Source organism: Bombyx mandarina, chromosome 20 (genome assembly GCF_030267445.1).
Source record: "Bombyx mandarina strain Sakado chromosome 20, ASM3026744v2".
NCBI classification, from domain to species: domain Eukaryota; kingdom Metazoa; phylum Arthropoda; class Insecta; order Lepidoptera; family Bombycidae; genus Bombyx; species Bombyx mandarina.
In genome coordinates this window covers 4,081,057-4,108,448 of record NC_143226.1, presented here as the reverse complement: position 1 = coordinate 4,108,448, position 27,392 = coordinate 4,081,057, and the positions used below count along the sequence as shown (strand labels likewise).

The following is a 27,392-nucleotide window of genomic DNA, read 5'->3' as shown; positions in this document are numbered from 1 at the left end:
GTTTAAAAAGTGGTGAAAATGTCGAAGAAACCTCTTCGATCGCAAGCAAGAAATATTGTTTTCAATGTTTATCAAAGAATACTTGATGAACAAGGTGCAGAACAAACACAATCATCGATATTGAGCCATGTGCAAGCGTTGACTGGCTAGTAGGAATGACAAGTCTTAATACTTTGGTTTATTGCACTTTTCGTGTGTATTATTATCAATATTGTCGTCCATAATTATTATAAAATATTTTTTTTTGTGTATCTCAGGAATGTGGACAAGATAGGACTATCATAACAAATTACATTATTATTTTAGCAACGTTTCGGTCTTTTATTAGACCTTCATCAGGCATCTGAAAATTACACATAATTGATAACCAACAATACAAAAAACAACAATTGTCGACACTACCATATTTACCATAATATGAATTTAAATAATCACTATCCTACACTGCACAATTGCCTTAGACATCAGAAACTAATACAAATCTACAAAGCCGCTAAATTAGTTAATTAGTATTTTTGTTGTTGGAAACAAAGCCAACACGACACATAAAAATTGCTATTGCGTGACAAAGGTTAGCCCACTATCGAAACTTCAGTCCATGGACTATACTTTACAATATTTTATACTAGCGCCAACCACGCTGAGTATCAAATTAAAATATATATGTAATAAAGGTTATTTTTTTCAATTAGATTTATACTCTTTTAATATATCATTATATAAAATACTTAAATTGTTAGTGTCTGTTCGTTTATTCACAGTATCATTAGTTTTTATAAAGATCATTTCGCTAACATTACGTTTCCAGCAATTCATTTCTTTATCTAGGATTTCTATTTTGTCAAACTCAAAATTATGATGTTGGTCAAAGTGGTGAGTTGCTAATGCTGTTTTATTCTCTTTTAATATATTAATATTTTTGCAATCATAAATGTGTTGTTTTACTCTATTACTCAAATATTGCCTAGTTTGTCCAATATAGCATAAGTCACATGAACAAGGTATTTTATACACTATTCCAGTTTGTTGTTGTTTATTTACTGGATCTTTTAACTTAGAATAGATGGAATTAACTCTTAAGATGTTATAAAATGCTAATCTTACATGAGTTCCTATAAAAACTCTATTTAATTTATGTGATAATTCTGCCATATAAGGAAACCGACAATATCTATAGAATGTTTTTATTATTTGAGTTAACTAAACTCCTTGTTTTATTATTTAAGTTCTCTTTAAATTTATTTATAACACTATCTACTAATGGCATTTCATAATTATTATTCAACAATATGTTACGAATCTTCTTAAAATTAACTTCATAAAAATCCTTACTACTTAACTTTGTCATTCTGTCGAGTAAACCTTTTATCATACCTATTTTTTGAGACCGAGGATGATTTGAATTCCAATTTAATAGCCGACCTGAACTAATGGGTTTAACAAACAAATCAGTTATCAATTTATCATTTGATCTTTTGACTAACACAACTAGAAAAGATAAACTATCATCTTTTTCTACTTCCATGGTAAATTGTATCTTATTGTCAAAGCTATTAAATAACTCTAAGATATTATTTAATTCTGATACCGGTATGGCTGCGATGGTATCATCCACGTACAACTTTAAGAAGTGAATTTTAAACGGTAGAATCTTCAATATCTGATCGATGACATAGTTCATAACGATGTTAGCTATAACTGGACTTGCAGGGTTTCCCATACTGCTGCCCTCCATCTGTGCATAGAACTCTCCTTGATATACAAAGTAACTTGAATCATAACAAAAAGTAATGAGGTCAACTAACACACTCTTAGGAATTTTTACTAGATGCTTCATGTTATCCCAAGTTTCCTCAATTACTTTAAGAATCAAGTCACGACGTACATTAGTGAACAATGACACTACATCCAATGAAATCAGTACATACATCTTCGGTAGCTTACCGTTTCACTAAATGTCACGAAGTCAAATGAATTTTTTACATTATATTGAAACGTTTCGATCACTGGAGTCAGTATTTCATGTAGGAACCGTGCCAGGTTGTAACTCGGGGAATTAACACAACTGACCACTGGACGCAAACAACAAGTGTGCAACAGTATACTTTGGTTTCAGATGTTTACCTTGTTGTTCCTCAACAATTTTTGCTACTACTAACTTGTTCACTAAACTGTTTGCAACTTTTTGCCATTTATTTGTAGGATCCTTTTTAAATAATTTATATGTCACCTTGTCATTCAACATCTTTCTCATTTCCGTTTCATACTCAGTTTTTAACAATATCACTGTTGTGTTCCCTTTATCCGCTCTTGCAACTATTAAGTCAGGTCTCTCTTTTAGAAATTTTCGAGTAATATATAAATTTTTGATTATTACTTTATGATTTAGTCTATCATTCTTATTGTAATAGTTAGAAATTACATTAATCGCTTTTGATCTCAAATTATTTTTAACAATATCTTTTTCTACATTGTTACAATCATCCAACTTTACAGCTTCAATTCCAAATTCTAAATCCTTAATCACAGTTGGTATCACATTTCACTTTTCTTTTATTTCTATACCAAACTTAGGTTCTAAGTTCAATATCATTTCTACTTCAGTTGGTAGCTGTATATCTGTATAATTGTAAATATGTTTACTCTTGCTTGATAATGTATGACGGTTTATTTTTTGTTTAATTAATATATTAAACTTTTTAATGTTGGTATTTTATATCTTATTAAAAATATATTCATATCTTCTGTTGTTCATTACCACACATCTTCTAAATAACTGTTCTGAGACCAAACCTTTAACCTTATCCTCCATTTCTACTATCCGTTTATTTTGTTGCTCCAATTTCCATAGTGTCACCTTTATCTCCAGACTCAATATCGAACCTTGAAAACCCGTAATCAATCTATCCGACATCTTCTTAAAAGGATGGTCCTCAATATTTAATGATAAAATACATTTCATATTATTACTGATATGTTTAGGAATAATATTATTTGTACGGCATTTTAGTAAGAAAATTCTTCTGTTATTTAATGATGCCAACTTTATTATGCTATTCGACCATTATTTTACTGATAGTTTCATCTCCATGTGCAATTCTCATTACTTGGAAAAAACCACTCAGTAAATTACTATTATCAATATTGTCGTCCATAATTATTATAAAATATTTTTTTTGTGTATCTCAGGAATGTGGACAAGATAGGACTATCATAACAAATTACATTATTATTTTAGCAACGTTTCGGTCTTTTATTAGACCTTCATCAGGCATCTGAAATTACACATAATTGATAACCAACAATACAAAAAACAAGAATTGTCGACACTACCATATTTACCATATGATTTATGATTTACAATATGATAATATTTCGTGTGTATTATATTATGGATACTAAACTTTGGTTTATTTCAGGGGTTTCTAATACCACCATAAGACGAATTGTTGCTGAAGGCAGATCTAACAGAGGCGTATTTAGTACGCCTGGTAAAAAGAGAAAAGGTGGCAATGAAAAAAAAAACTTGGATAGTTTTGATTTAGAATTGATCAGAAACAAGATAAATGAGTTTTACACTGTATGAAAAAAAATACCCACTGTCATGAAATTGTTACAAATTCTTCGGGAGAAAATCAATTTCAATGGAGGAAGAGAATCATTAAGGTAAAAAAAATGAACTTCATTTTCTTTCAGTTTGAATATAATCTAAAAACATAGTAATCTAAAAATAACAATCTTATTTTGTCTTCAGATTTATTTTGAAAGATATCTGATTCGAATTCGTGAAGTGCCAATCAAAAAAGACTATTTTAATGGAGCGACATGACATAAAGATACACAGATTCAAGTATTTGGAGCGTATGCAAAAGAATCGAAAAGCCGATGATAAGCTAGATGTGGTTTATTTAGATGAAACCTATAAACACGGTTCATATTCAGTGAACAAATGCTGGCAAAATAAAAATATTGCGGGCCTAGATGGATCATTGTACATGCTGGTATAGAGAATATGGTTTTGTGCCAAACTTTTGTTTGGTGTATAGGTCGAAGAGTACATCTGCTGACTACCACCATGATATGAATCCTTAATCATTGAATAAATTTTTATATTTGCATGTATCACACACAGAATCAGCCGATATAAAGTAACTGGTGGTAGGACCTCTTGTAAGTCCGCGCGGGTAGGTACCTTGCCTATTTCTGCCGTGAAGCAGTAATGCATTTCAGTTTGAACTTATATCTCAAGGCCGGTGGCGCATTTACGCTGTACGTGTCTATGGGCTGCAGTAACTTAACACCAGGAGGGCTGTGAGCTCGTCCACCCATCTAAGAAATAAAAAAAATAAAAAAAGTATCAAAACGTTTTATTCCAATTTCCCCAGTACTGCTAGCGTCAATTTCTTTTTTCCCCTTTAGCCATCAGATCCTGATAGACCTATAGTAACTATAGACCTATAGGAACTAACAAACTCCAAAGGTGGCGCCATCCCAATGATTCACTACGCATACTATTACTACTCCCGCGCGCAACCAAAAGTCCCGGGTACTTTTCAAAGAATTATCGATATTGTGCTGCGTGGACTACAAGGAATACACTGCTTAGTCTACTTAGATGATAGTATCGTCTATTCGTCTATCCTTCAGGAACATGTAGACAAATTAAGGGCTATTTTTGACAGACTTATGTTAGACAAGTCAGAATTTTTGAGAAAAGAATTTCTGTATTTAGGACACACAATCACGAGCAATGGCCTTAAGCCTAATAATGATAAGATCAAAGAAGTTTTAAACTACCCCCTACCCCGTACCGTAACAAAAAGTTTCTTAGGATTAATTGGATATCGGCGTTTCATAAGAGATTTTGCAAAAATTACACTACATATGACCGCAAGATTAATAAAGCAACGTTCAATGCCAATCGATGATGAGAAATACATAACCGCTTTCCAAAAATGTAAAGAATTATTAGTAAATGCGCCTATTTTACAACATGGAAAACCGTATATATTAACAACAGACGCTTCAAAATTCAAAACAAGGCACAGTAGGAAATGAAAAACCTGTGCCGCACGCCAGCCGAACTTTAAATGATGCTGAAAAACGGTATAGTGCAACGGAAAAAGAATTGCTTGCAATCGTTTGGGCTGTCAAACATTTTCGACCCTCTCTCTATGGTAGATTTACAATTGTAACTGATCATAAGCCCTTCACTTGGCTTAATACCCTTAAAGAGACAAATAGTAGACTGACTCGTTGGATCAGAGTATCAGAATACGACTTTAAACAACAACTAATAAAACAACACGCAGAAAGAACTAAATTTTTGTACAAACGTATTTCGGGACAAACGATAAAAATGAAGGAAAAACGAAATGAAAAAAAGAGCAGGAGAAACAGAATTAAAAATTTAACAAGGAGACTCAATATTTTCCAAAAATACAAATAAAAGAGTTAGCAAATATAGCCGATATAAGCCGCGTTTTACCAAAAAGTTATAGTTACAGATGATATAGTCAGAAATACAGTTCCCGTTCAAATAACAGAACGCAGTACAAAAATTCCACTAAAAACATTAAACGCTCTTCACAGGCACCCTCGCGTCCTTCTCTGATCTGATGACTATCATGACGATGCAAGTCCACAACCTTCAACTTCAGGTACTGAATAACAATCCCGGAGCTTTACCCGTCAAGGAAGGCACTGCCGTTTTGAGCAAAGATGCTGATGGTGGATTAGGAGTAGATAATAGCAAGAGTATTGGACTTTAAACATATTAGGGAAGACTTAGATCTTAACATTCAATATTTCAGAGAACATATGCAATATTCTATATGCAAAATTCATATAGAATATAATATTATTATTAAGTAAGCAAATTCGAATAAATCACTCCTACCTTTAAAATTAAACGCGGACGGATCAACCCAATCAGATCATTAATTAAAACCATTACAGGAAATCTGGATCACGATGATGCCATTTTATTAGTGAAATAAAATCAGATCAAGACGCTAATGATAAAAAATTAACGTTAATCTCTGAAATGGTGCAAATTGTATCTAATTCAACCATTACCTTAAATAAAAATTCATTCGATTGAATAAAGAAATTGCAACATTGTGGCAAAATTATACTGAAAATTTACGAATCGAACACTTTGAAGTTCAAATCATATCCGCATACAATAGAATATATTATAACCATCCGATGGTCCATGCTAAACTAAGTGAAATCAAAACCATTTTTGCACTTAGTAGATTAGGAATATTACATCAATTCATTATTGATTCAAACAAATTACAAAGTCTACTTGAAAATATTCATAAGAAATAAAATTTAGTCTAGACGCCTAGCTTAAGAGACTTAGTTAAGATAGAGCAAACGATTACACTTAAGGCTTATTTTAAGAAAAGCCAAGTTACCTACGTCTGAGTATTTAAACTTAATTTCATTACTGTCCTTGAACTTCGTTTTGTAGGCCGTGCAATGTATGGAAAGTGGCCCATGTCCATTATTTCAAAGTCCCATTTTAAAATGAGAGACTACCGATCAGCTTCTAAATTAATACCAAAATATAGATATTTAGCTACGATCGACTTAAACGAAGCATACCTACTTCAGAATACCATGATTCAGTTATCTATTTAGACGACACTCTTTGCATAGGTTGTCAAGTTGCGGGCAACGCGGAGGACGTTTAAAAAAATAGAAATTTTATTTTAAGAACGTTTATTCCGCACCAAATTTGACTTAAGACTAACTTATTACTAATCTTAATCTAACGGGAAGGGCATCGGACCACCGGTCCGGCGGATGGCGTCGTCTGCAAATTCTACAATTCAGCAGTTGAGTTCGCCGAAAATCTGCCTTTGCATACTCGCGTCAGCAGAGGTGCCCGCCGTAACTCCTCCCACCTTAAGAACGGAGTTCTCTGTTTCAGGAGAACTTACTGAAATTTTACAAAATTTCAGACGGTACTTATATACTAATGCACATAAAAGAATAATGCGCATAAAGATAAGAGTCCATAAAAATATTTTTGTAACAAAACAAGCGGCGTGTGCGTGTACAACGCGTGCGGTACGGTCGGCGATAGTCTTCTTTTTTTTAACTTTTGTTTTATGTTTTCCTTTTTATAGTTGGCCATGCGATAGGTTTTATGTCTACTCTCATTAAAAAAGAACCACCCCCCCGGCCTTTAGGAGATGTAGCTCCTGAACAATAAGAGAGAAGTACATAAATGTAGCGATTATAGGTGAACTAGAGCGGGTGGAATCAGGGTAGTGCGGTGGTACATAATAAGTATAAATGGTACTTAATACGTGCAGGATATGGAGTATTAAGTAACAAGAATGAGATAAAAATAAATTAAAATAAGAATGAGAAATTAGCTTACTGGGAAGGTAAAACACAAAGTTTTACTACGGGTCGAAGATAGGTGCCGTTTTGTGTGCGCACTCTGACTACTCTAACGACACCGTCCGAGGCAGGCATTACTTCTTCAATTATGCCTATTGGCCATTGTAAAGGCGGTGAGTTTTCTGTTTTAAGAAGGACAACAGTGCCTTTAGTCACCGGATTAGATTTGGTGTTCCATTTAGAGCGCGTTTGAAGCGTGTTTAGGTACTCACGCCTCCAGTGATTCCAGAATCTCTGAACAATGTCATCGACAAGTCTTTTATTGCGAACTAAATCTACCGAATCTTAACGCGGATCAGAATGAAAGGAGTCTAGCGGTCTGAGAGTTAAAAAATGCGAAGGCGTTAAAGGTTCCGGTTCTCCGTGATGTGAATTTGATTGTGCAATTAACGGACGACTATTTAAAATCATTTTGACCTGAGTAACGACGGTGAGTAAGTACTCATAGGTGAGAAGATCGTCTCCGATAGTGCGGCGTAGATGCATTTTGAATACATGAATCATACTCTCCCAGCTACCACCCACGTGACTAGCTGTAGGTACGTTCAGCGACCGATTGACGCCCTGATAGAGAGTTTCCTGCTCAAAGGCTTTACAGAAGGCTTTAGACCTGAGGAACTCACCCAGTTCATCAAGCTTGGCTTTGGCGCCTATGAAATTTGTTCCGTTATCGGAAAATAGCGAATTAAGTGTAGTCAACGCCACTCCAAAAAAATGGGTTTGACGGTTTCGTTGACTCGACAAATGGGCAGATCAGCCATATAAGGCGTCTCTGTGCGGGGAGCGGCTTTGAAACATCTTTTACAAAGGCGAAAGCGTTGTTTTACGGTACTACGACCGGAAATGATCCAAAATTTTTGTCTCAGAAGTGATAACAGTAAGTTCGGACCAGCGTGTAGGTATTTGCGGTGATGATAGTCAATTATCAGATTGACAATGTGTTTTTTTTTTGGGAAGCAAGATCGGATGCTTGCTGTCGTTTTCAAGCGAGGAGTTTTTTAAGCGGCCTCCGACGCGGAGAATGTCGTTTTCCAAAAACGGAGAAAGTGGAAGCAAAGACTTCAAAACTAGATGACCATTGGAGAGCGCGTCGATGTCGTTTCGAAAGTACTGCTGTTGAAGCGCTTTTACGACAGCAGTCTCAGCAAACTAGGTGTGCAAGTTACATTCGGTCCGAGCGAGGGAGCTTACCCAAAAAACGATATACATACACCACAATGCGGAGTAGCTTAGACTAAGAAGAGACGCGGTTGGCTAGCGCACAGAGAAAGGATTCGGTCTCATCTGTAATGATGAAGACATTCGATTGTTTTTTGAGCTCTAATATATTTTCATCTTGTGCAGAATCAAACGTGAAGCGGTTGATGAGCCATGTAAACATTTTAAAATTTCTCGCACGGCTCAGCCGATAGTTAAACACTTTTTTCTCTTCGTTTCGTTGGGCATCGTCGCGAGAGTATGGCCGCATTAAATACGAGCACAAAACGCCAGTGACCTAAAAGAATTCCCAGTGGCTAAGTACCTGAAATAAAAAAAAAAAAACTTTTATTGTTACAGGCAATGCATGTAAAGAGCGATGGACTAGATTCAGAGACAACCATAGGAAGGCTTTGAATTTGCGTAAGACCAAAAGCGGCCAAGCAGCATCGACACTAAAACCTCCTAAATTCTCCCAAGAACTTTCTTTCATAGTACCATACCTCAACGACGAGGAAGAACGCCGGTCATCTCTATCGCCTAGAAGTGTCAACAATAACGACGAATCACAGCTTGAAGCACTGTCTGATTCAAGTAATCTACATAATAATGAATTACTGAAACACCAAGTCCACTATCCATCGAATCCGCGACATCAACACGCACTGTCGGTAGGAAATCAAGCTTCGCAGCGTCACAAGGTTCAACTGCAGCCGAGGTTCTACAAGAATACTTAACAAGAATGGGACAAAACAGAAACCAGAGTGATCCTCTACTTGATTTTTTCATCAATATGGCAAAAACAGTAAAGACGTTTCCTTTACAATTCACATTAAAGCACAATTTTTTCAAATGGTTAACAGCGTGGAGATGAAGCTTGCGACCACTCCAATCAATCCTGATTTTAATCCTATGGCATCTGGTTCAAATGAAAGAGAGAGACTGAGAATTGATTCAAATGTAATGCTTAATCCGGCACCTACTTGTTCAAATACAAAGATGTTTACTTCGCCTGCCAATATACAGATTACACCTTCTACGAGTACTCTTTATGTGATGTCTCCATCGTCTACAATGATTCCTCAACCGTCTCCACCTGCCATGAACCAAACTCTGCACAATCTGTCTCAAGCAACTTCGACAATCTTTTCTCGTTCATCCACACCTAATGAAATGCCGCCGGATCATTTACATGCAGTGGATCAAAATACACAGACTCTCGGTCAATATTAACGTTTTAATCAGAACTACACGTCTGATGTATAATTCAATAAACAATAAATATCAACCTTAAATACACAGCAAGCCTTTCTTCTGGTCCTATAGCTTCCCAGTATGTTGTATTCTTTCTTAGTAAATGTGGTTTCAGGATGTCATCATTTAACAGATCAGGAAATAGTGCGTGGTATTCTCCATTTTCCGATTTCTTCTTGAATATATCGTGTATTCAGATATTATGTTTTCTTTTTTTAGATGTTCCTGCATTTTCTTCTTCTTCAGCTAACAAACAAGCAATAATGACAAATTGTTCTTCTTCGCTTTCCTCCATTCTCACAAACACAGCTACGATCACTAAGAAAATCCGAATGAAACTGGCATCGGCAATTCGATTGCTGGTACTTGCGTCAGCAATCCGATCCCTGCCGATACAGTGGACACAGTATGAAAAAATAATTCGGTTGATGCGATGCGTCCGATGCGTACGATACCGACCTTTGGACGCTTAGCTTTAAAGGAACAAAACAAACAACAAATATGCCTTATTTGTACGCTCTAAATGGCTTTTGGATCATCAGAATATTAAAATAATCGAATTTTTTTTATTGCCGTATGGGCAGACGAGCGTACAGCCCACCTGATGGTGAGCGGTTACCGTCGCTCATGGAAGTCAGCAATGCCAGGGGCAGAGCCAAGCCGCTGCCTACCGTTTAATACTCTCCACAAGCCTCGTTTGAAGGACATATCATAGCGCTCGGGAAACACCGTGGAGGGGAGCTCATTCCATAGCCGGATGGTACGCGGCAAAAAAGATCTCTAGAAACGCACTATGGATGAACGTAGTGGCTCCAGTAGTATGGATGAACTCTACACCGGTGGCGGGCGGTGCGATGGTAAAAACGAGACGTTGGTATCATCTCGAACAATTCCTCAGAGCACTAAGAGCGAATTGGTGTTTTTAGTAATAGGACACTTGTTTACGCCAGCTGACCAGCAATTTAGCATTGCTGAGATAAAATGCGGAAAATGGATGTAATATTGCATCCTGGCGCAATAAAAGACATTTTAGGTGAAACATCAACATTGATGAAGCTTGGAAGTGATTGGCCAGTTTTCAACTGGCGAGATAACGTAAAGTCGGTTTTAAAACTAACTACGTAATGAGATATCTCATTCAAATAATGCAAACGATTTATTCTGAGGCGGCTTAAAGTATCCGGCAATGTTCTGGTAAGGGGAGAACTTTACTATGAAAATGATTGGAAAATCACAAAATATTTGTCAACGTAATAAAACTATTAGTAACATTATGAGTCATAGCATTAAAACCTATTAAAGGCTTTTTTTCCATACGGTATCGTGATCTTCGTTTACATGATAAAAAGGTTTTTGGTTATTCTTCTACGTATCGTTGACCCAGTTTTCCCATGTCAAAACTCAGGAAGACGGTGATTCGATTGAAATGCGGTTGCGAAACCGAAGTAAGTACCAACTCCACTGTGGAAAAGAAAACTCGGACTCCGAAATTCACCGAGTTTGGCCCAGCTCATCATCCTTCAAACAAGAAAGCCATTGCTGCGGGCTGCTAATGCTGCAGCCGGTTCACTTCAGAAGCAACCACACCTACTGTCACACAGCGCTAAGTGCTGTGACCGGAGTTGGTCATCCGACGAGTGAGCCACCCTCCGGCAAGAGTTTCGACGAGAAACGCTTATCTACACTCCAATCCGTCGCGAGACTCCAAGTAATGCTAAGCTACGCTATAACTCTGCCAGTTATCAAGTAAGTGATTCTTGGTCATTGCGGTTCTCAAACTTTAATTATATTTTAATTCTATAAAATTTCTTTGTCAATTATATTTTCGATATTTCGTATTTTCATTGTGGTATAATCCGTATAGTATCCATTAATTCATTACTAATATTCTTTGTTAATATAAAATATAATATCAACTTAAAATGTCTCACAACAAATCTCAAAGTCCTAAATTCGAAAACCAGAGATAGTTATAACAGACACAGAGGACGACGCTCTTTATACTGCTTGTTTTGGGGCTAATAACCAGAGCCCAAGCGAAAAAGAAAACTAACACTGTACCTAAAATAGAACTTGGTATCTTCGATGGTAGTAGACAATCGTTAAATCCTTTTGTCGTAAACTGTAATAATGCCTACTGATTAGCCACACAGATCAAAAGGATATCCTTTTTAAATACATACTATGTCAACTGCAAGGCAAAGCACAAACAGCTTGCTCCGTAAAAGAATTCTTTCACTGGACCGAACTGAAATAATTCCTAAAGACCCAACTTAGCGAGAGAAAGCACCACTCCCATTTATTAACCAACCTGCAACAATGCAAAAACAAAATAATTAATGAAACCGTTAGCCGCTTACGTTAATGCGCTTTAAGAATAGAGACTAATTTATCACAATTACTAACCGAAATAGCAATTTCTCATGGTCACAAAACAGATGAAATGTTAGGAAGAACAGCCACAATGGAGGAATTAACCCTCCACCAATTCCAAATAGGGCTCTTACTCCGAGTGTCCAATGTTGTTAGGTGAAAACCACCGAAGACTCTTAATGAAGCCATAAAGACAATATCGGAAGAAAAAATACAACACTATCTATTCAAACAAAACCCTTCAGTCTTCCGACAAGATTGATCGACATTAATGCCCGTTTTCACCGACAAGTTCCCAAAGTGGTCCTACGTAGGAAACACTTTAGACAGGAGATTACCTAAATCAACCACCTACCTAAATTCATTTTCACCATGCTTTGTGCTAAGTTTTAAGGAGTTTCTTAGTTAGGTAACGTTTTAATGTTTTGATTTGAGTGCTTGAAATATCGACGTTTTATCGATAAAAATATGTGATCCGCGATTACCTTTAAAATATCCATCAAATAAAAGAATAATAAATATTAATGACAATAAATCATAATTATACGTCTCTGGTATATAATTTATTAAAAAAAACCCAATCTGTTATATAAATATGAAATTGAATAACGCACTTTAGTCCTGAATGTCAATAATTCAATTTTCAGTTTAAATTAAAAGGTTAATGTCAAACTCAAAACTTCAAACAAAAGTGACCAAAATTGTGGATTTATTTCATTGAAATTGCTGAAAGTATCGGCAGATTGTCATTAATCTGGAAAATAATAATAATAAATTCGTTATTCTTCATTATAATTTTGAAACAAAATTATGACGGAAAAAAGAAAATGTGGCCAAAACTTTACGGCCGAAGAAAAAGATAAACTTGTGAAGTTATTGGCTTCCAACAAATAAATTATATTAAATAAAAAAAACAGATGGCTGTACCAATGAGGCCAAAAATAGAGCCTGGTTAAATGTAACAACACATCGGTCTACGACTGTTTACAGGTAAATAAATAAAAATTTTCAACAAAGTTTTTGTATTTAATGATATAACGCTATAATCAGAATACTAAAAAAACCGTATCGTATTAATAACTACGAATATAAAAGTTGAAATAATAAAAATAATTTCAGGACGAAGGACTCATTGATGAAAGTGTGAGATAAACTAAAAACTGAGAGCAAATTATACTATCAATCCGCTAAGCTGAGCGTGCCTAAAACTGGTGGTGGTCTTAGAGAAGTGAAAATTGATCCTATTCTGGAGCAAGTCTACAGTACACTTCTCGACCGAGTTTGCACAGGCATAATAGGCGTGCAAGACTGTGATGCTAATGTTTTGAATGTGGTGGAAAATGAATCACCAATAAAAGAGAGATGTGCACAGAAAATACTCCGACAGTAGAGGAGTTTGTTGCAGAAAAGAAAATCAATTCCAGTTGAAGTATGAATCATTAATCATTTTTTTGTGCCTTCATCACCAAATGTTCTGTGAAATTCTAATAATAGTAAGACCTACTATTATTGTTCCAGAATTATAGTACAAATAATACACCACTATGGTCAAGGAGACGACCACGATTATCACTCAATAATGAGAGGACAGGGGCTATGTCCTCGCTTTGTATAAGTTTTCAAAATGTGAACAAAAAGAAAGAGGATATAGAAGACATAAAAAGACAACTTCTTCAGGAAGAATTAGAATATAAAAGAAAGTTTTACAAGTACTCATTAGAGGCAGCAGCAAAGGTAGTCGAAATTAAGAATGAAGTCTTACATCAAAAATTAAAATGTAATTTAAAATAATAATTTATTTCTACTTAACTAATGATTACAGGTAAATGAGTAATAAAAAAAACCTGACTGCAAATATTAACTTTCTTTTCTTTCAGTTGGTATTAAAATAGTAGCAAGAGCTATAATGAACATTAATTTGGAATTGGCTATTTATTAGTTTTTATTTGATACCCAAAGAGCTATGATTAAAATTTACTCAAATACTCGTTCACTCCAAAAACCTTACTTTTCATCTATAAGGTAAAAAAAGATTTTTTCTAATTAAAATAGCAGTTTCTTTTGATAGCCTATACCTAAAGACAAAGTCTTTGTCATCGTATTTACTGAAATCTTCAGTTCTCTGACGATACAAGCGTGGCCTTTTAAGTACAGAATGACTAGAAACTAACTGTAAAGACTCAAAACTGCTTCCAAACTTTCTAAAAATAGAGTTAAATCATCGTCCATTGTAAAAATGGTTTTCAAACCTTTTGAATGTTATGTATTGACAGCAGACATAAAACTGTCCTCTAGTGTTAGGAGACAGTTGAGGAACGAAAAATCGGGTTCCTAAATTTAGGGAGCCTTTTAGGAACTTAGGAGATACCTAAAGGTTGGTGAAAACGAATTTTTAATTAGGTGCTCCTTATATGCAGTTAAGGGATCCCTAAATGTCGGTGAAAATGGCCATAAGACCCCAAAAAAACCAACAACCTTTTCATAGAGATCCAACCCCACCACAACTATTCCCAACGAACTCTTCGTACTCGGACCCATGACCCAATATGCCTTCTAAAAACTATCAATCCAACACAACTTATGGCCGGTACTGCAAATCACCCTGACACTCTTTAGAGCAGTGCCGCAAGCGTGAATTTAACAATAATAATAATTTAATAATTTAACAATATCCCACAAAAAGTGAATTATGTAACCGAATTATATGTGGCATCAACCCTTAAATATGGTTTAATATTCTGGGGAAACGCCACTAATACATACAGAGTGCGTATTTAAAGCACAAAAGAAGTGTGTGCGTGCTATAGCAAATATTCATGTACCAGACTCATGTAAGCCTTTCTTTCAGAAGTTAAAAATTACAACTTTTACATGTTTATATGTGTATGAGGTAGCGATTTTTGTAAAAACGAACTAACATCTGTTTTCAAAACCGCGATCTATTAGGAATGCTTTAAAGATTTCTTCGCTGCCTCATAGAAATGCCCTTTTTGACAAGAGTTTTTTTAGTATGTCAACAAGAATATATATAAACTACCTATGAAAATTTTGAAGACAGTAGATTTACAAGATTTCAAGAAGAAAAATTGCAAGTATTTTTATTAGATAAGTCTTACTATAATAGTTAGACAATAACATTAGATAATTTAGATGATAAAGTAGAATAGAGTTAAATAATTATAATTTAAGTTTAATGTTTTTATGTAGATTATACTTAAACCTTAATATTTAGACGCTTCACTAGTAGAACATTACATTTATTAATATTAAGCACCATCTTTGTTAGCCTATGACCACAAATAATAATAAATAAACAAACAATAAACGAAAGTCCACTTAACGGTGAATACAGAACAGATATCGACCAAGGCTACAATACTGTAGACAACACCGAGATTTCAAAAAACGAATAGTCGGCTCGTTCCGATGTCGTGCGAGACACACAGACCACAACCATACGAAACCGGCATCTCTAAGTACTATCCAAAATCCAAGGCAGCTTCGCTACATGGAAGTAAGCCTCAATATTACAAAAGAATTTAAAACTAAAAGATAGTCCAGAATCCACTGTATCCACGCAACCACTTAACAAAGTAGGTTTGCCAAAATCGACTGTATCCTTTAATCCCATTATTGAAACAAAATACAAACTATCGAAGAACTCACACTCAGTTGCAGAAAGCGTTCTTTAAATATCTCATTAGATAAAGAGTCATTACCACTAATTATTTCATTAAATTAAAGACGTTGCACAAAACATAAATGGTTCCATTATGAAGCCCTTTAGCTAAGGAATATTTAATGGAACCCTTAAAAAGTATTGCCAGCATTTAAATAAAAATTGAATGAAATGAGTGAATGTTTTACGTTTTGTTCACACAAATTTCATCAAAGTCGTTTTGTTCCTGTAAAATTAATGAGAATAAAACGCAAACGTCAAGTGCTGTCTATCATGTCAAATGATTTGATTGATCGCATCGCTTGCATTAAGTTCGTGGTGATTTCTTTCGCTGGATATTTTGATTTAATATTTTAATAATTTAAACAAAATGTCGCAAAAACAAGTTAGAAAACGTGGAGCAAATTACACTCAAGAGGAAAAAACATTGCTGCTGGATCTCATCATGCAGTAAGTACCTACCTATGGTTTACACTTAGCTTGTTGTGCTGGTAAATAATTAATCTGTCTAGAAGATGATAAATTTTCGGAGATACAAGTAGGTATTTAAATCTAGCCAGTTATAATAAATTGTAGGGCAAACATGGTGAAGTCCCTTGACTGTAACATCAAATTAAGATTTTACCAAAATTACAACATGGCAATTCTGTAATTTTAAACATTATGTATTGTAAAGTTTAGCTGTATAACTTGTTATTTTTGAAGATATAAAGATACTGTGGAAAGTAAACGAACAGGTGGCATTATTATCCAAAAGAAAAAGGAGGTTTGGAGAACTATAACCTCAAAATATAATAGCAGCTGCAGTGGTGGTCCCAGGGATGTTGACCAGCTGAAAGCTTTATATGACAATATGAAGCAAAAATCTCGCAAAGAAATTGGTGAACAAAATGTAAATTTAATTCTTAATTCCGTAGGGCACAGTATAAGATCATAGCTATATTTTAATTGTAAGTGTGTACTATATTTTAATTGTACTTGCGAGAACTTACCAAGTATTTTTTGTGTTGGATGAAAGGGATGTTCTCATTAACAATCTTCATTATTGTACCAATTTAATGAGAATTTATTTATGAGTATTAATTTATTAATATTTATTATGTGCAGTAATGTCATAAATTATAATATATTCACACAAAGAAGCATATATTCAGGCAATGGAAATGGAAGTTGTGACTGAGGCAGACGTTACACGAGCTTTAATAAACATTAAAGAAGACAAGGTAAAGATCATTTATTAATGACATTTTACAAACATTAAAAGTGTTGATGTTTTCTATTTACTAATATAAATATTTTTAGATCGAAATGAAAAAGACTGGTGGTGGCTTCTGGAAACCAAAATCTACGGAAACAGATGCAAAAGTTCTTTGAATAATAAAAGAACAGACGGAACCACTTCACAATCCATATGATAGTGCAGCAGATTTTTTTAATGGTTTGTAATTTTTATTTTACATTTAATAATTTTCGTATTGCTGACTTATACAGAGAAACCTTAATTTCAGATGTAGTTGAAATAACTTGTACTGACGAAGGCAACAAGTTAATTGACAACGATTTAATAAATTCATCTCCGTACACACCTTGTGTAGCACTAAAAGAAATAAGTATGACTACAGGTAAGTTTTAAATTTATATATGTGTATGGCATGTGTACATATTGTCAGATCACAACAATAATTTATGTATACTTATATTTCTTATTTCTCTTTTTTCAGGTCTCGAAGAAGTAACCCCCAAAAGAGTAGCATCGGAAAGTGAGGGAAAAGTTGTAAAGAAAAGAGGTAGAGAATTGAATTACACAGATCTATATTTTTATACTTAACCATTAACTTGTGATTGTTTCAGGCTATAATCATAAACTGTTTTTTTTTATTCTAGAATTTTCAATGGGATCTGGCAGTATGAAGAAAATAAATGAACCAGCACATATCAAAATGCTACAAAAAAAGAAAGGTTGGTACACAGCCAAGCTTTATCTTGTTATACATTTGTTAAATTACATATTGTTGAAAAAATTATACTGTCATTTTTGTTTCAGTGACTCCAAGAAAATTAATAAAAAAATCATCTGCAGAGCAGTTAAAGAACACATATTTCAAAAAAAAAAGTCAGAATGCTGATTTGGAAAGAAAAAAGCTGATGATTGAGATATTAAACATCAAAAAAGAGCATGAACTTCGGATGCAGATTCTAAAAGCAAAACAGTGGAGACTAGAATAACATTAGTCTCCACTGATTTGCTTTTTTTAAATATTCATGTTCATATGAATTCATTTTTAACATTTTTCATACTATTGTTAGCCACAGGAATAAAAATATATTTCGCACATATGTATTTCATTTATTTCTTAAGTTATTATCTTTACACAAACAAGTATTAATTAATTACAGTTTAACAAAACACACTATTTACTAGTGCAGCACGAACAGCACTGTTTGTGGACTGAGAACTTATAGAAAATATTCCAATATTAGGACTGTCTACTGAAATTTCAATGTTGTACAGTAAGGAACGAAATAAGTCTGAAGACTTACCGATTCACCTTCCTTCCACTGCCTCGCGCTCCCTGGGCTCAGCGTCGTTTCCGGAGGTGGGACCGTCTGTCCCTTGACTGGTACACGATGAACAATTGTCGCTGGTTCTAATGGTTACGCGTGACTTGCGTTGGATTTTGGAATTTGGAATGGAAACCATTTATTGCGTTGTTGGATTTCATGTAAATACTCGCGACTCCAACGTTTCCAAAAGTGTTGAAGACACTGTTGTACCCAACGCCATCTGATCAGTTTATTTGAAGTAGTCTCCGTCAATGAGACATCTGGCAGAGCCGTTAAAGGACCTCCAATTAAAAAATGAGAAGGTGTTAAGGGTAAAGGGTCCGTAGGATCGCTACTTAGCACACTGAGCGGTCGTGAATTGAGTACGGCCTCAATTTGACAAAGAAGCGTATGCATCTCATCATACGTCTGTGTTTGTGTGCCCAACACACGGTAAAAGTGATGCTTAAAGCTTTTTACACCGGCTTCGAATAAGCCGCCGAAATGAGAAGCGTAGGGTGGCTGAAAATGCCAAGTTATACCTTGTTCTAAAGTTTTACTGTTTAACGTCGATTGTACATTATTATCACGTAAAATTTTATATAACTCTTGTAAATAGTTATTACAGCCAACAAAGTTTCTCCCGCAATCGGAATAAATATCGGTACTCATACCTCTACGTGATATAAATCGTCTTAGAGTCGCCAAAAACGCATCAGTAGATAATTCCGAAACCAACTCGAGATGCATCGCCTTAACCGACATACAAACGAAAACAGCAACATAACATTTGATTACCTTCGCCTTTCGAACTTTGTTTGCACGAACGTAAAACGGTCCCGCGAAATCAACTGCAGTCTTTAAGAATGGACGTTCAGGACGCACTCTTGAGGCGGGTAGCGGAGCCATGGCTGGCTGTAACGGAGCAGGACGTGCTCGAAAACAACGAACACAACTATGAATACGCATACGAATAATATCACGACTGGATAAGATCCAGAATCTTTGGAATAAAATGTGTTGAACAGACTGGGCTCCGGCATGTAAATTTGTGATATGAGCGTTATCGACTATTAAAAAGGTTAAATGATGTTTTTTAGGTAGAATTAACTGGTGCTTAGAATCAAAATTCAAAATCGACTTGTGAAGTCGTCCTCCTACTCGTAAATTATTGTCTTTGTCAAGAAAGGGATTTAAACGTCTGAGTTTATTTGAAGGATATTTTCCCTGTGAAATATTTTTTATGTCCTCATAAAAACAAAATAACTGAACTCTGTGAATTAATTTCATTAAAGAAAACTCATACTCGGACACTGTAATAAAATCAGGATAGGATTTTTTTATTCGCTTACAATTATTGTAAAAACGACATATTCGAGCTGTAATTCTAACGAGTTTACCTAACGTGGAAAAGCGTGATATGAATTCCACGTCTTCCGGTTGTGTTATTACTGAATTCAGCATTAATGTTAAACTACGTCTTTCCTCCGTAGTGTTAGGAATGTTTTTGTTCGTGGGCCAGCAAGACGGCTCTCGGGCAAGCCACGGTGGGCCATTAAACCACATTTCATTATTTAGAAATGCTTGAGGAAGCATCCCACGAGATGGAGCATCTGCTGGGTTATCCTCAGATGGAACGTGACGCCAGCACCTTACTGGAAGTCGTGAGAGTATCTCGCTCGTTCGATTAGACACGAAGGTTTTCCATTCGTGAGGTGGTGATCGAAGCCACGCTAACACAATAGAAGAATCTGACCATGCGTATATATCTTCGCAGTTCACACGATCTTTATAAATACATAGCACCCTCTCACACAGCTGAGACAATAATACCGCCGCACATAACTCTAAGCGTGGTATCATCAAAACCGGTTTGATAGGCGCCACGCGAGTTTTTGCAATTAAAAGAAAGCATCTAACATTATGTTGTAAGTCCGTAAGACGTAGATAAATGCTAGCAGCATATGCTTTCTCGGATGCGTCCAAAAACCCATGAATTTGGACAGCGTATGTATTTGGCAAAACATAACGTGGAATTTCTAATTGCGATAAGAGTGGTAACTCATTGATAAAAGTTGACCACGCGTTTGCTATATTCACGGGCGGTGGGTCGTCCCAGCCAACTTTTGATAACCATAATAATTGTATTAAATGTTTGGCATATAAAGTGACAGGAGCGAGCCAACCCATGGGATCATAAATTTTCGCTTTATGAGAGAGAATCGCACGTTTTGTTATTTTATCGGTTCCTACTTGAACAGAAAATGAAAAGACGTCAACCTTTGGGTTCCACTGCAGACCGAGGACTTTTATTTGCATATCATTCTCCATGGAAGCGAAGGATATGTTGTCCTGCCGCTCACCGTGAAGACTTGGCGTCTGAACTGCCGCGAGTATCGCGGGCGATTTGCTGCAACACTTTCGCAGTTCGAATCCCGCTGATTGACAAATACCAATTAATTGTTGTTGTAAAACTAAAGCACGTGACTCGTCACTTTCTCCCGTGACTACGTCATCAACAAACACTTGGTCCCTTAGGACCTCGGAGGCTAACAGGAACCGCGTCTGCTCATCGACAGCTAGTTGTCGTATCGTGCGTAATGCTAAATGCGGTGAAGAACTAATGCCGAAAGTAACTGTTCGGAGTCGATAGTTGCGTACGGGTTCATTTAATGATGACCGCCATAAGATTCGTTGAAAATCGCGATCCGACTCGCGTATTAAAATGTTTCGGTACATTTGTTTTATATCTGCCGTGAAAGCAATAGAATTTAATCTAAATTTTAGTAAAACATCGACTATGTCTTGATGCAATTTAGGACCGACTAACAAGATGTCATTCAAAGACTTTCCATTCGAAGTTTTGCAACCTGCATCAAAAACAACGCGCGTTCGAGTAGTAGTACTCGAATCTTTGACCACGCAGTGGTGCGGTATGTAATACGAATTATCCGGGACCAGGGATGGAGTGTTAACCAACTCCATGTGGTCAAGATCCTCGTATTCTTTTAAACACGTGTGATAGTCCATTTTTAACAAAGGATTACGTTCTAAACGATATTCTAATTTATTTAATCTAGCTAAAGCTATACTCCGGGATTCACCTAAGGACGGGGAATCCGGTCTAAGCGGAAGGGGGACTATGTGTCGTCCGGTTTTGTCACGAGTATGTGAGCTAACAAATAACGATTCGCACAAAGTTTCATCTGGAGTGAACTCTTTCCTTTCAGGCAACGACTCCAATTCCCAAAATTTTGTTAGTTCCATGTCATCGTAGGATGAGCTAAAACTTGAATGATAAACTTGTATTCCTGTAGTAACGCTGGAGTCATGGTCCAGACGGCTGGCCGATCCTTCGGCTGGTCGTAGGACCGTCGAGGCGATTCGCCCGGTTCTTGTGAATTGGGTGAATCGTGACAGAGGACGCCTCACTTTCCGGCTCACGCAGGTGCTCACTGGGCATGGTTGCTTCGGTGAGTTCCTGCACCGGATCGGAGCCGAGCCGACGGCAGAGTGCCACCATTGTGGTTGCGACTTGGACACGGTGGAGCACACGCTCGTCGCCTGCCCCGCATGGGAGGGGTGGCGCCGTGTCCTCGTCGCAAAAATAGGAAACGACTTGTCGTTGCCGAGTGTTGTGGCATCGATGCTCGGTGACGACGAGTCGTGGAAGGCGATGCTCGACTTCTGCGAGTGCACCATCTCGCAGAAGGAGGCGGCGGGGCGCGTGAGAGACGCACAGGCCCGCCGCCGTCGAGCGGGGGCCAGGGAGGCGGATGTCGCCCAAGCCCTGGCCCTCTAAGTGTTTCGGGTCCCCCTCATATGTCGGTCTGGGGACCGGCGAGGGGGACCTAAAAAGACGTCGTGCAAGCTGCTCTGCACGCGTTTTACGCATGAGCATCCGGGTGATGGAAGGCCGGCTATCCTCGACTCACGCTGGTTCTGGTCCAGCGGGGTATTCCGTAGGATAGCTCACTCTAACCGGCGCCATCTAGGCGGGCTTCGGATAGCCTGCCGACCGAGAGGACTGGTGGTCGTGGCGCCGACGACCACCAGTCCGGCGTCCCGAGGGGGAGGGTGATGGGAGAGATGTGCTCCGCACTAAACGCTTCACTTTCCCCCCTTTGCCTTTTCATGAGTTTTGTCTCATGCGAGGTTTGGACGTTGGTTGTTGAGAGACAGGAGGTTTTAGTCGATTCGACTCCGACATGCCCCGCCCTCCATCCCCAGGGAAGGGCGGAAGTCCGGCGATTTCCTCCTGACAAAAAAAAAAAAAAAAATCCTGTAGTAACAGGGGAAGAATTGTGATTGAAAGAAAGACTACCTAACAATAGATAACCGATACTATTTATAGCTATCGGCGAACCAGGCGGTCCCGTAATCACATTGCCTAATAATATTTGGGACAGTATGTCCGCACCTAAAAGCATTTCCACTGGTTGTGGAGTATGAAAATTGGGATCAGCTAATGTAATATTCTGTATATGAGGCCATTCCGTGAAAGGTAAAGAAACGCTTGGCATATTTTGTAAAACAATCTTTGGTAAAATAAATGCTTCAACCGGAATCGAAGGCTGATCCCCATTACGAGGGGTAACGCAGAACGTTACGAAGCCATTCGGGTATACAGGCTTACTATCACCCACACCGAACACCGGAACGTTAGTATATTTACGCGCCAAATTTAAACGCTGCGTGCAAGCCTCTGTGATAAATGTCGCCTGACTACCACTATCTACAATACATCGAACGATGTGTTTAATACGCGGAGTCACACATACATGGATGAGCGCTGTGGCTAACAAAACTGTACCCCCAACACACGATGCAGTAGACTGTGTGTGATTCACCGCGGTCATGACGTGTTGAGCGGCTACGTCAGATTGAGATGAATCGTTGCGCGAAAGAGATGCAGAACTACTTTCTGTCATACCACTATTTAATGTAACCGAAAAACGATGAGAATCAAAATGAAGCAAAGTGTGATGTCTTTTTTGACACGAGCGACACACAAAATTGGACTTGCATTGTTTCACATCATGACCGACATTTAAACAATTAAAACAAACGTTTTTATTTTGAATGAAAGAATATCTATCACGCGGAGATAAATTTAGAAATGTGCTGCATTTATTTAACGTATGCTGAGCCTCACAACATAAACATATATTGTTCTTCGCGTTTTTATTTATTAAGGGAACGTCATGAATGACGCTAGCGGCCAATGAACGTCGCGTATCAAGGTGGCTTCGCTTGACCTAGAAACAACACGCGATGCATTTTGCGGTAATGTTCGTGAACTACCCCCGTGTGCGACCATTTTATCATTTGTATTTAAACTAACCGAATTTGAGTTTGAAAACTGGCATGCAGATAACTCACGTTCTAAGAAGTTTATTAACGAGTCAATGTCTGGAATATCGCATGGTTTTATTAGAGATAACTCGAACCTCTTACGTATTGAGGATGGTATTTTACGCAGTAGGATGTTCAATAATAAAAAACTCCATTGTTTCGTAGGTAATGGCATAACTTCCAACGCTTTTATATTTGTTTGATATACGTTCAGTAAATTACGCAAAGTAAGAATGTTTCTTTCGGAACAAGGTTCGATATCGAGTATTTTATCGATATGTTTCACTGCGATCACCCGTTTATTATCATACCGTGAAATTAAAATGTTCAAAGCCACAAAGTAATTGTCCTCAGTTATCGGTAGTGACTTTATTAAATTATACGGCTCATTATTTAAAGTTAATAGTAAGTAACGGAATTTCTCCGTGTTGGTGAAGGCATCACTGTCGTGCACTAACGAACGAAATAAATCATAAAACGGGGACCACTCGGTAGGTTCCCCGTTGAAACACGGCATAGGCAAAGTGGGTAGTTTGGTTGCGCAACTACCGCTATGAGCATTGAACGAAGAATTTAAAATTGAAGGTCGACTCATTCGTCTACTCTCTTCATCCGATTTTTTCAAACTATTCATATGAGCAATTATGGCGTAGTAACAATCATTAAGATCACCACGAATTTTAAGCTGTTCATCTTTATCGAAACATTTTGTTTTTATAAGAACTTTTTCAATTTTTGATTGTAATTTTGAGAATTTTCTGTGTTGAGAAGTTAGGTCTACAACACGAGATCTAAATTGTTGTTCATTAATTTAAGCAACTTGTAGTGTACGTTTGATATCATCAAGAATTATTTCGCGTTCAAACAAATCTTGTTCGATATCCGCCATGATGGCTACGGAGCAGCGCGAGTTAATGGCGGTTATCGTGAATTTTATTTTATTACAAATTAAAAATGAATACCAACTCAAGACAACACAAGGTCACGCTAAGCAATTCGGTTCGAATGGACCAAAAAAAATATGTACAGTAAGGAACGAAATAAGTCTGAAGACTTACCGATTCACCTTCCTTCCACTGCCTCGCGCTCCCTGGGCTCAGCGTCGTTTCCGGAGGTGGGACCGTCTGTCCCTTGACTGGTACACGATGAACAATTGTCGCTGGTTCTAATGGTTACGCGTGACTTGCGTTGGACAATTTTTGTTGTTTGTAATAAAGAATGTCTGCCGCAGAACGCGTGTGCTAAGTTACTATACAACGGCGACCTCTGCCCGTAGGCTTGGAGGGGTTGCTCAGCAAGCTTCTGGTTGGCTAGCCGGCCGTCTACAGGCAAGATCGAACCTTACTGCACCTAGGCTAAGATTTGTGTTGTCTTGAAGATGTATTGCCTAATACTCGATATTAATAAAAATATAGAAACACGAAAATCTGTTTCAGTACGAAACAATGTCTTCTGGAGGATCAACTTCATTTAGCTCTATGCATATGTTATGTAGCACTACACATGCCACAATCACCTGAAGAATGGTTGAAGTTTTTTTTAAAGTTATTCCTTTTTCCAAGCATGGGCAGCGACGTTTAAGTACCCCTAAGCACCTCTCCACAGTATTTCTAGTAGAAATGTGGCTTTTATTATAAGCTTCCTCTGCAGAATTTTGAGGATTCAAAAAAGGGGTCAGCAAATAGTTCTTATTGAAGTAGCCACTATCTCCTAATAAATGGTATGGGCTATATTTTCCTCTTTCAAAATCTGCACTCAAATGGGAGTTGTTGAATATTGTTGAATCATGTACAGATCCTGGCCACCTTACAATTAAATCTCTTATTTTTAAAGAGGCATCACATACCGCTTGAACATTAATTGAAAAATATCCTTTTCTGCAACGATACAGTTCGGCTAAGGACCCTCCTCGGCTAACTATTTTGATATGGGTGCAATCTAGGGCTCCTGCAACCCGTGGGAATCCAGCAATCTCATAAAAGTCTTCTGCAACCCTTCTCAACTCCTGCCTATCAGGCATCTTAATATAAGCTGAGCTCAGATCTGCGAGCTTGCGTGTCACTTTCTGTACTATACGACATACTGTTGATTTATGAATATTAACTAAATCACCAAGCACCTGCTGAAATGATCCAGTGGCAAAAAACCTCAAACAAATTAGTAATTGTGTTATGCCGTCTATGGCTTTATTTCGTTGTGTTACTGGTTCTAAATCCAAAAGTTCAGAAATTTGCAGAGCCGTAACTTTAGATAGACGATATCTAATGCGGAAATCTTCACCATCATGTTCATCAAATATATTTACTCTATCTGGTATTCTACGTCCAGTTGAAACGACTTCTTCCGGGTCAGACAACGACGATAGGCTTGAGAGCGACATTTTAATTACCAAGAATAGGTTTTATCACTGAAACACTATTAATGACGATTTTAACGAGAGCGTTTGCAGTCATTAAAAATTATAACCTCAAACTGTCAAAATAATGGTCCTTTAGCGCCAATTTGACGTTAATGACGTTTTGTGCAACGTAAATTATAGCTAATGTGCAAGATTGACACTTCATTAGTTAAATTTAAAGAGGCATTAAAATCTTTGCTAATGTTTGTTTGTGCAACAAGTTAATGATTCAATTGCATTTAAAGAAGGCATTAAAATTTAAAGTCTGTTTCTGCAACTGAGTGTCAGACTCTAAGAACGCTAAACCCCAATACTTCGTAATCCAACATATTCGAAATAACTAACAACCCCGTCAAGTCCCTTGTATCATCATTTATCACATATCATTTTGTACATAGGCGGCACTGAAAATTTCGGGAATTAACGAAGTGACACAACATTACTATTTAAAAATGTATTTAATGCTTTTCGAAGTATTCTCCGCGAAATTTGACCCATTTTTCCATACGATGGAACCAATCATTGAAGCAACCATTCCATTCGGAAGTTGGGGTCTCCAAAATGGCCGTTTTGTAGGCGTCCACAGCTTCTTCAGGTGATGAAAATCTCTGTCCACGCAATTTATTCTTTATTTTAGAGAAAGTATAGAAATAATTAGGGCTTAGGTCGGGGCTGTATGGCGGATGGTCTAATAATTCTATGTTTTCTTGCTCTAAAAACTCTTTTGTTCTGTGCGCGGTGTGAGAACTCGCATTGTCGTGATGGAGGATGATGCGGCGGTTGCAGTTCTCTTTACGGAGTTCAGAAACGACCTGTGGCAAACAAATGCTAGCATACCATTCTGCATTAACCGTTCTTTGTCCCTCAAGAGGAATAGTCGTAACATGGCCGGTTTTGGAGACAAACGTGGCCACCATTTTTTTTGCAACACTCCGTGAACGTACAATTTTTGTTGGCTTTAACTCATTTTCGAACACCCAAACTCGTGACTGGTTTTTTGTTTCGGGTTCGTACGCGTATATCCAGGATTCGTCACCTGATACAATGTTGTATACAGCATTTGAGGATCCTGCGTGGAATCTTTCGAGAGTTCTGACGCACCAAGTAACGCGAGCTGCTTTTTGCTCTTCACAGAGCGAATGCGGTATCCATCGGGAAAACAACTTTTTT

The 27,392-nt window shown here is 37.1% G+C and overlaps 2 protein-coding genes and 1 long non-coding RNA gene across 7 annotated transcripts; 2 read left to right on the top strand and 1 right to left on the bottom strand.

The window, feature by feature from the left end:
- Nucleotides 1–913: 913 nt before the first annotated feature.
- Nucleotides 914–7,734, top strand: LOC114243466 (uncharacterized). Its single transcript, XR_016324821.1, has 2 exons — nt 914–3,666; nt 3,755–7,734. It is a non-coding gene; the product is annotated as an uncharacterized LOC114243466 (long non-coding RNA).
- A 2,133-nt stretch (nt 7,735–9,867) lies between these two features.
- On the top strand, nt 9,868–18,258 carry LOC114248304 (uncharacterized). Of its 5 annotated transcripts, none has more exons than XM_089735932.1 (8): nt 9,868–13,236; nt 13,366–16,375; nt 16,631–17,148; nt 17,228–17,343; nt 17,434–17,547; nt 17,647–17,712; nt 17,810–17,884; nt 17,970–18,258. In XM_089735932.1, the coding sequence occupies exons 4-8, from the start codon at nt 17,337–17,339 to the stop codon at nt 18,149–18,151; spliced, it is 444 nt and encodes a 147-aa protein (XP_089592058.1). In that variant the 5' UTR covers nt 9,868–13,236; nt 13,366–16,375; nt 16,631–17,148; nt 17,228–17,336; the 3' UTR covers nt 18,152–18,258. The 5 variants fall into 5 exon arrangements, with proteins under 5 accessions (XP_089592058.1, XP_089592059.1, XP_089592057.1 ...); XM_089735933.1 differs by having other exon boundaries at nt 9,868–13,675; nt 13,765–16,375; XM_089735931.1 differs by having other exon boundaries at nt 9,868–16,375.
- Nucleotides 18,259–25,241: 6,983 nt separating this feature from the next.
- On the bottom strand, nt 25,242–26,519 carry LOC114248302 (putative nuclease HARBI1). Its single transcript, XM_028181511.2, has one exon. The coding sequence runs from the start codon at nt 26,202–26,204 to the stop codon at nt 25,257–25,259; it is 948 nt and encodes a 315-aa protein (XP_028037312.2). The 5' UTR covers nt 26,205–26,519; the 3' UTR covers nt 25,242–25,256.
- Between the last annotated feature and the right edge of the window lie 873 nt (nt 26,520–27,392).

Excerpts from the sequence above, each read along its gene's own strand:
- LOC114248304 (XM_089735932.1), top strand. Across the intron at positions 17,713-17,809 it reads AAAAGTTGTAAAGAAAAGAG|AATTTTCAATGGGATCTGGC; the intron begins GTAGAGAATTGA and ends TTTTTATTCTAG. Across the intron at positions 17,885-17,969 it reads AATGCTACAAAAAAAGAAAG|TGACTCCAAGAAAATTAATA; the intron begins GTTGGTACACAG and ends TTTTTGTTTCAG.
- LOC114248302 (XM_028181511.2), bottom strand. The coding sequence starts at position 26,204 with ATGTCGCTCTCAAGCCTATCGTCGTTGTCTGACCCGGAAGAAGTCGTT.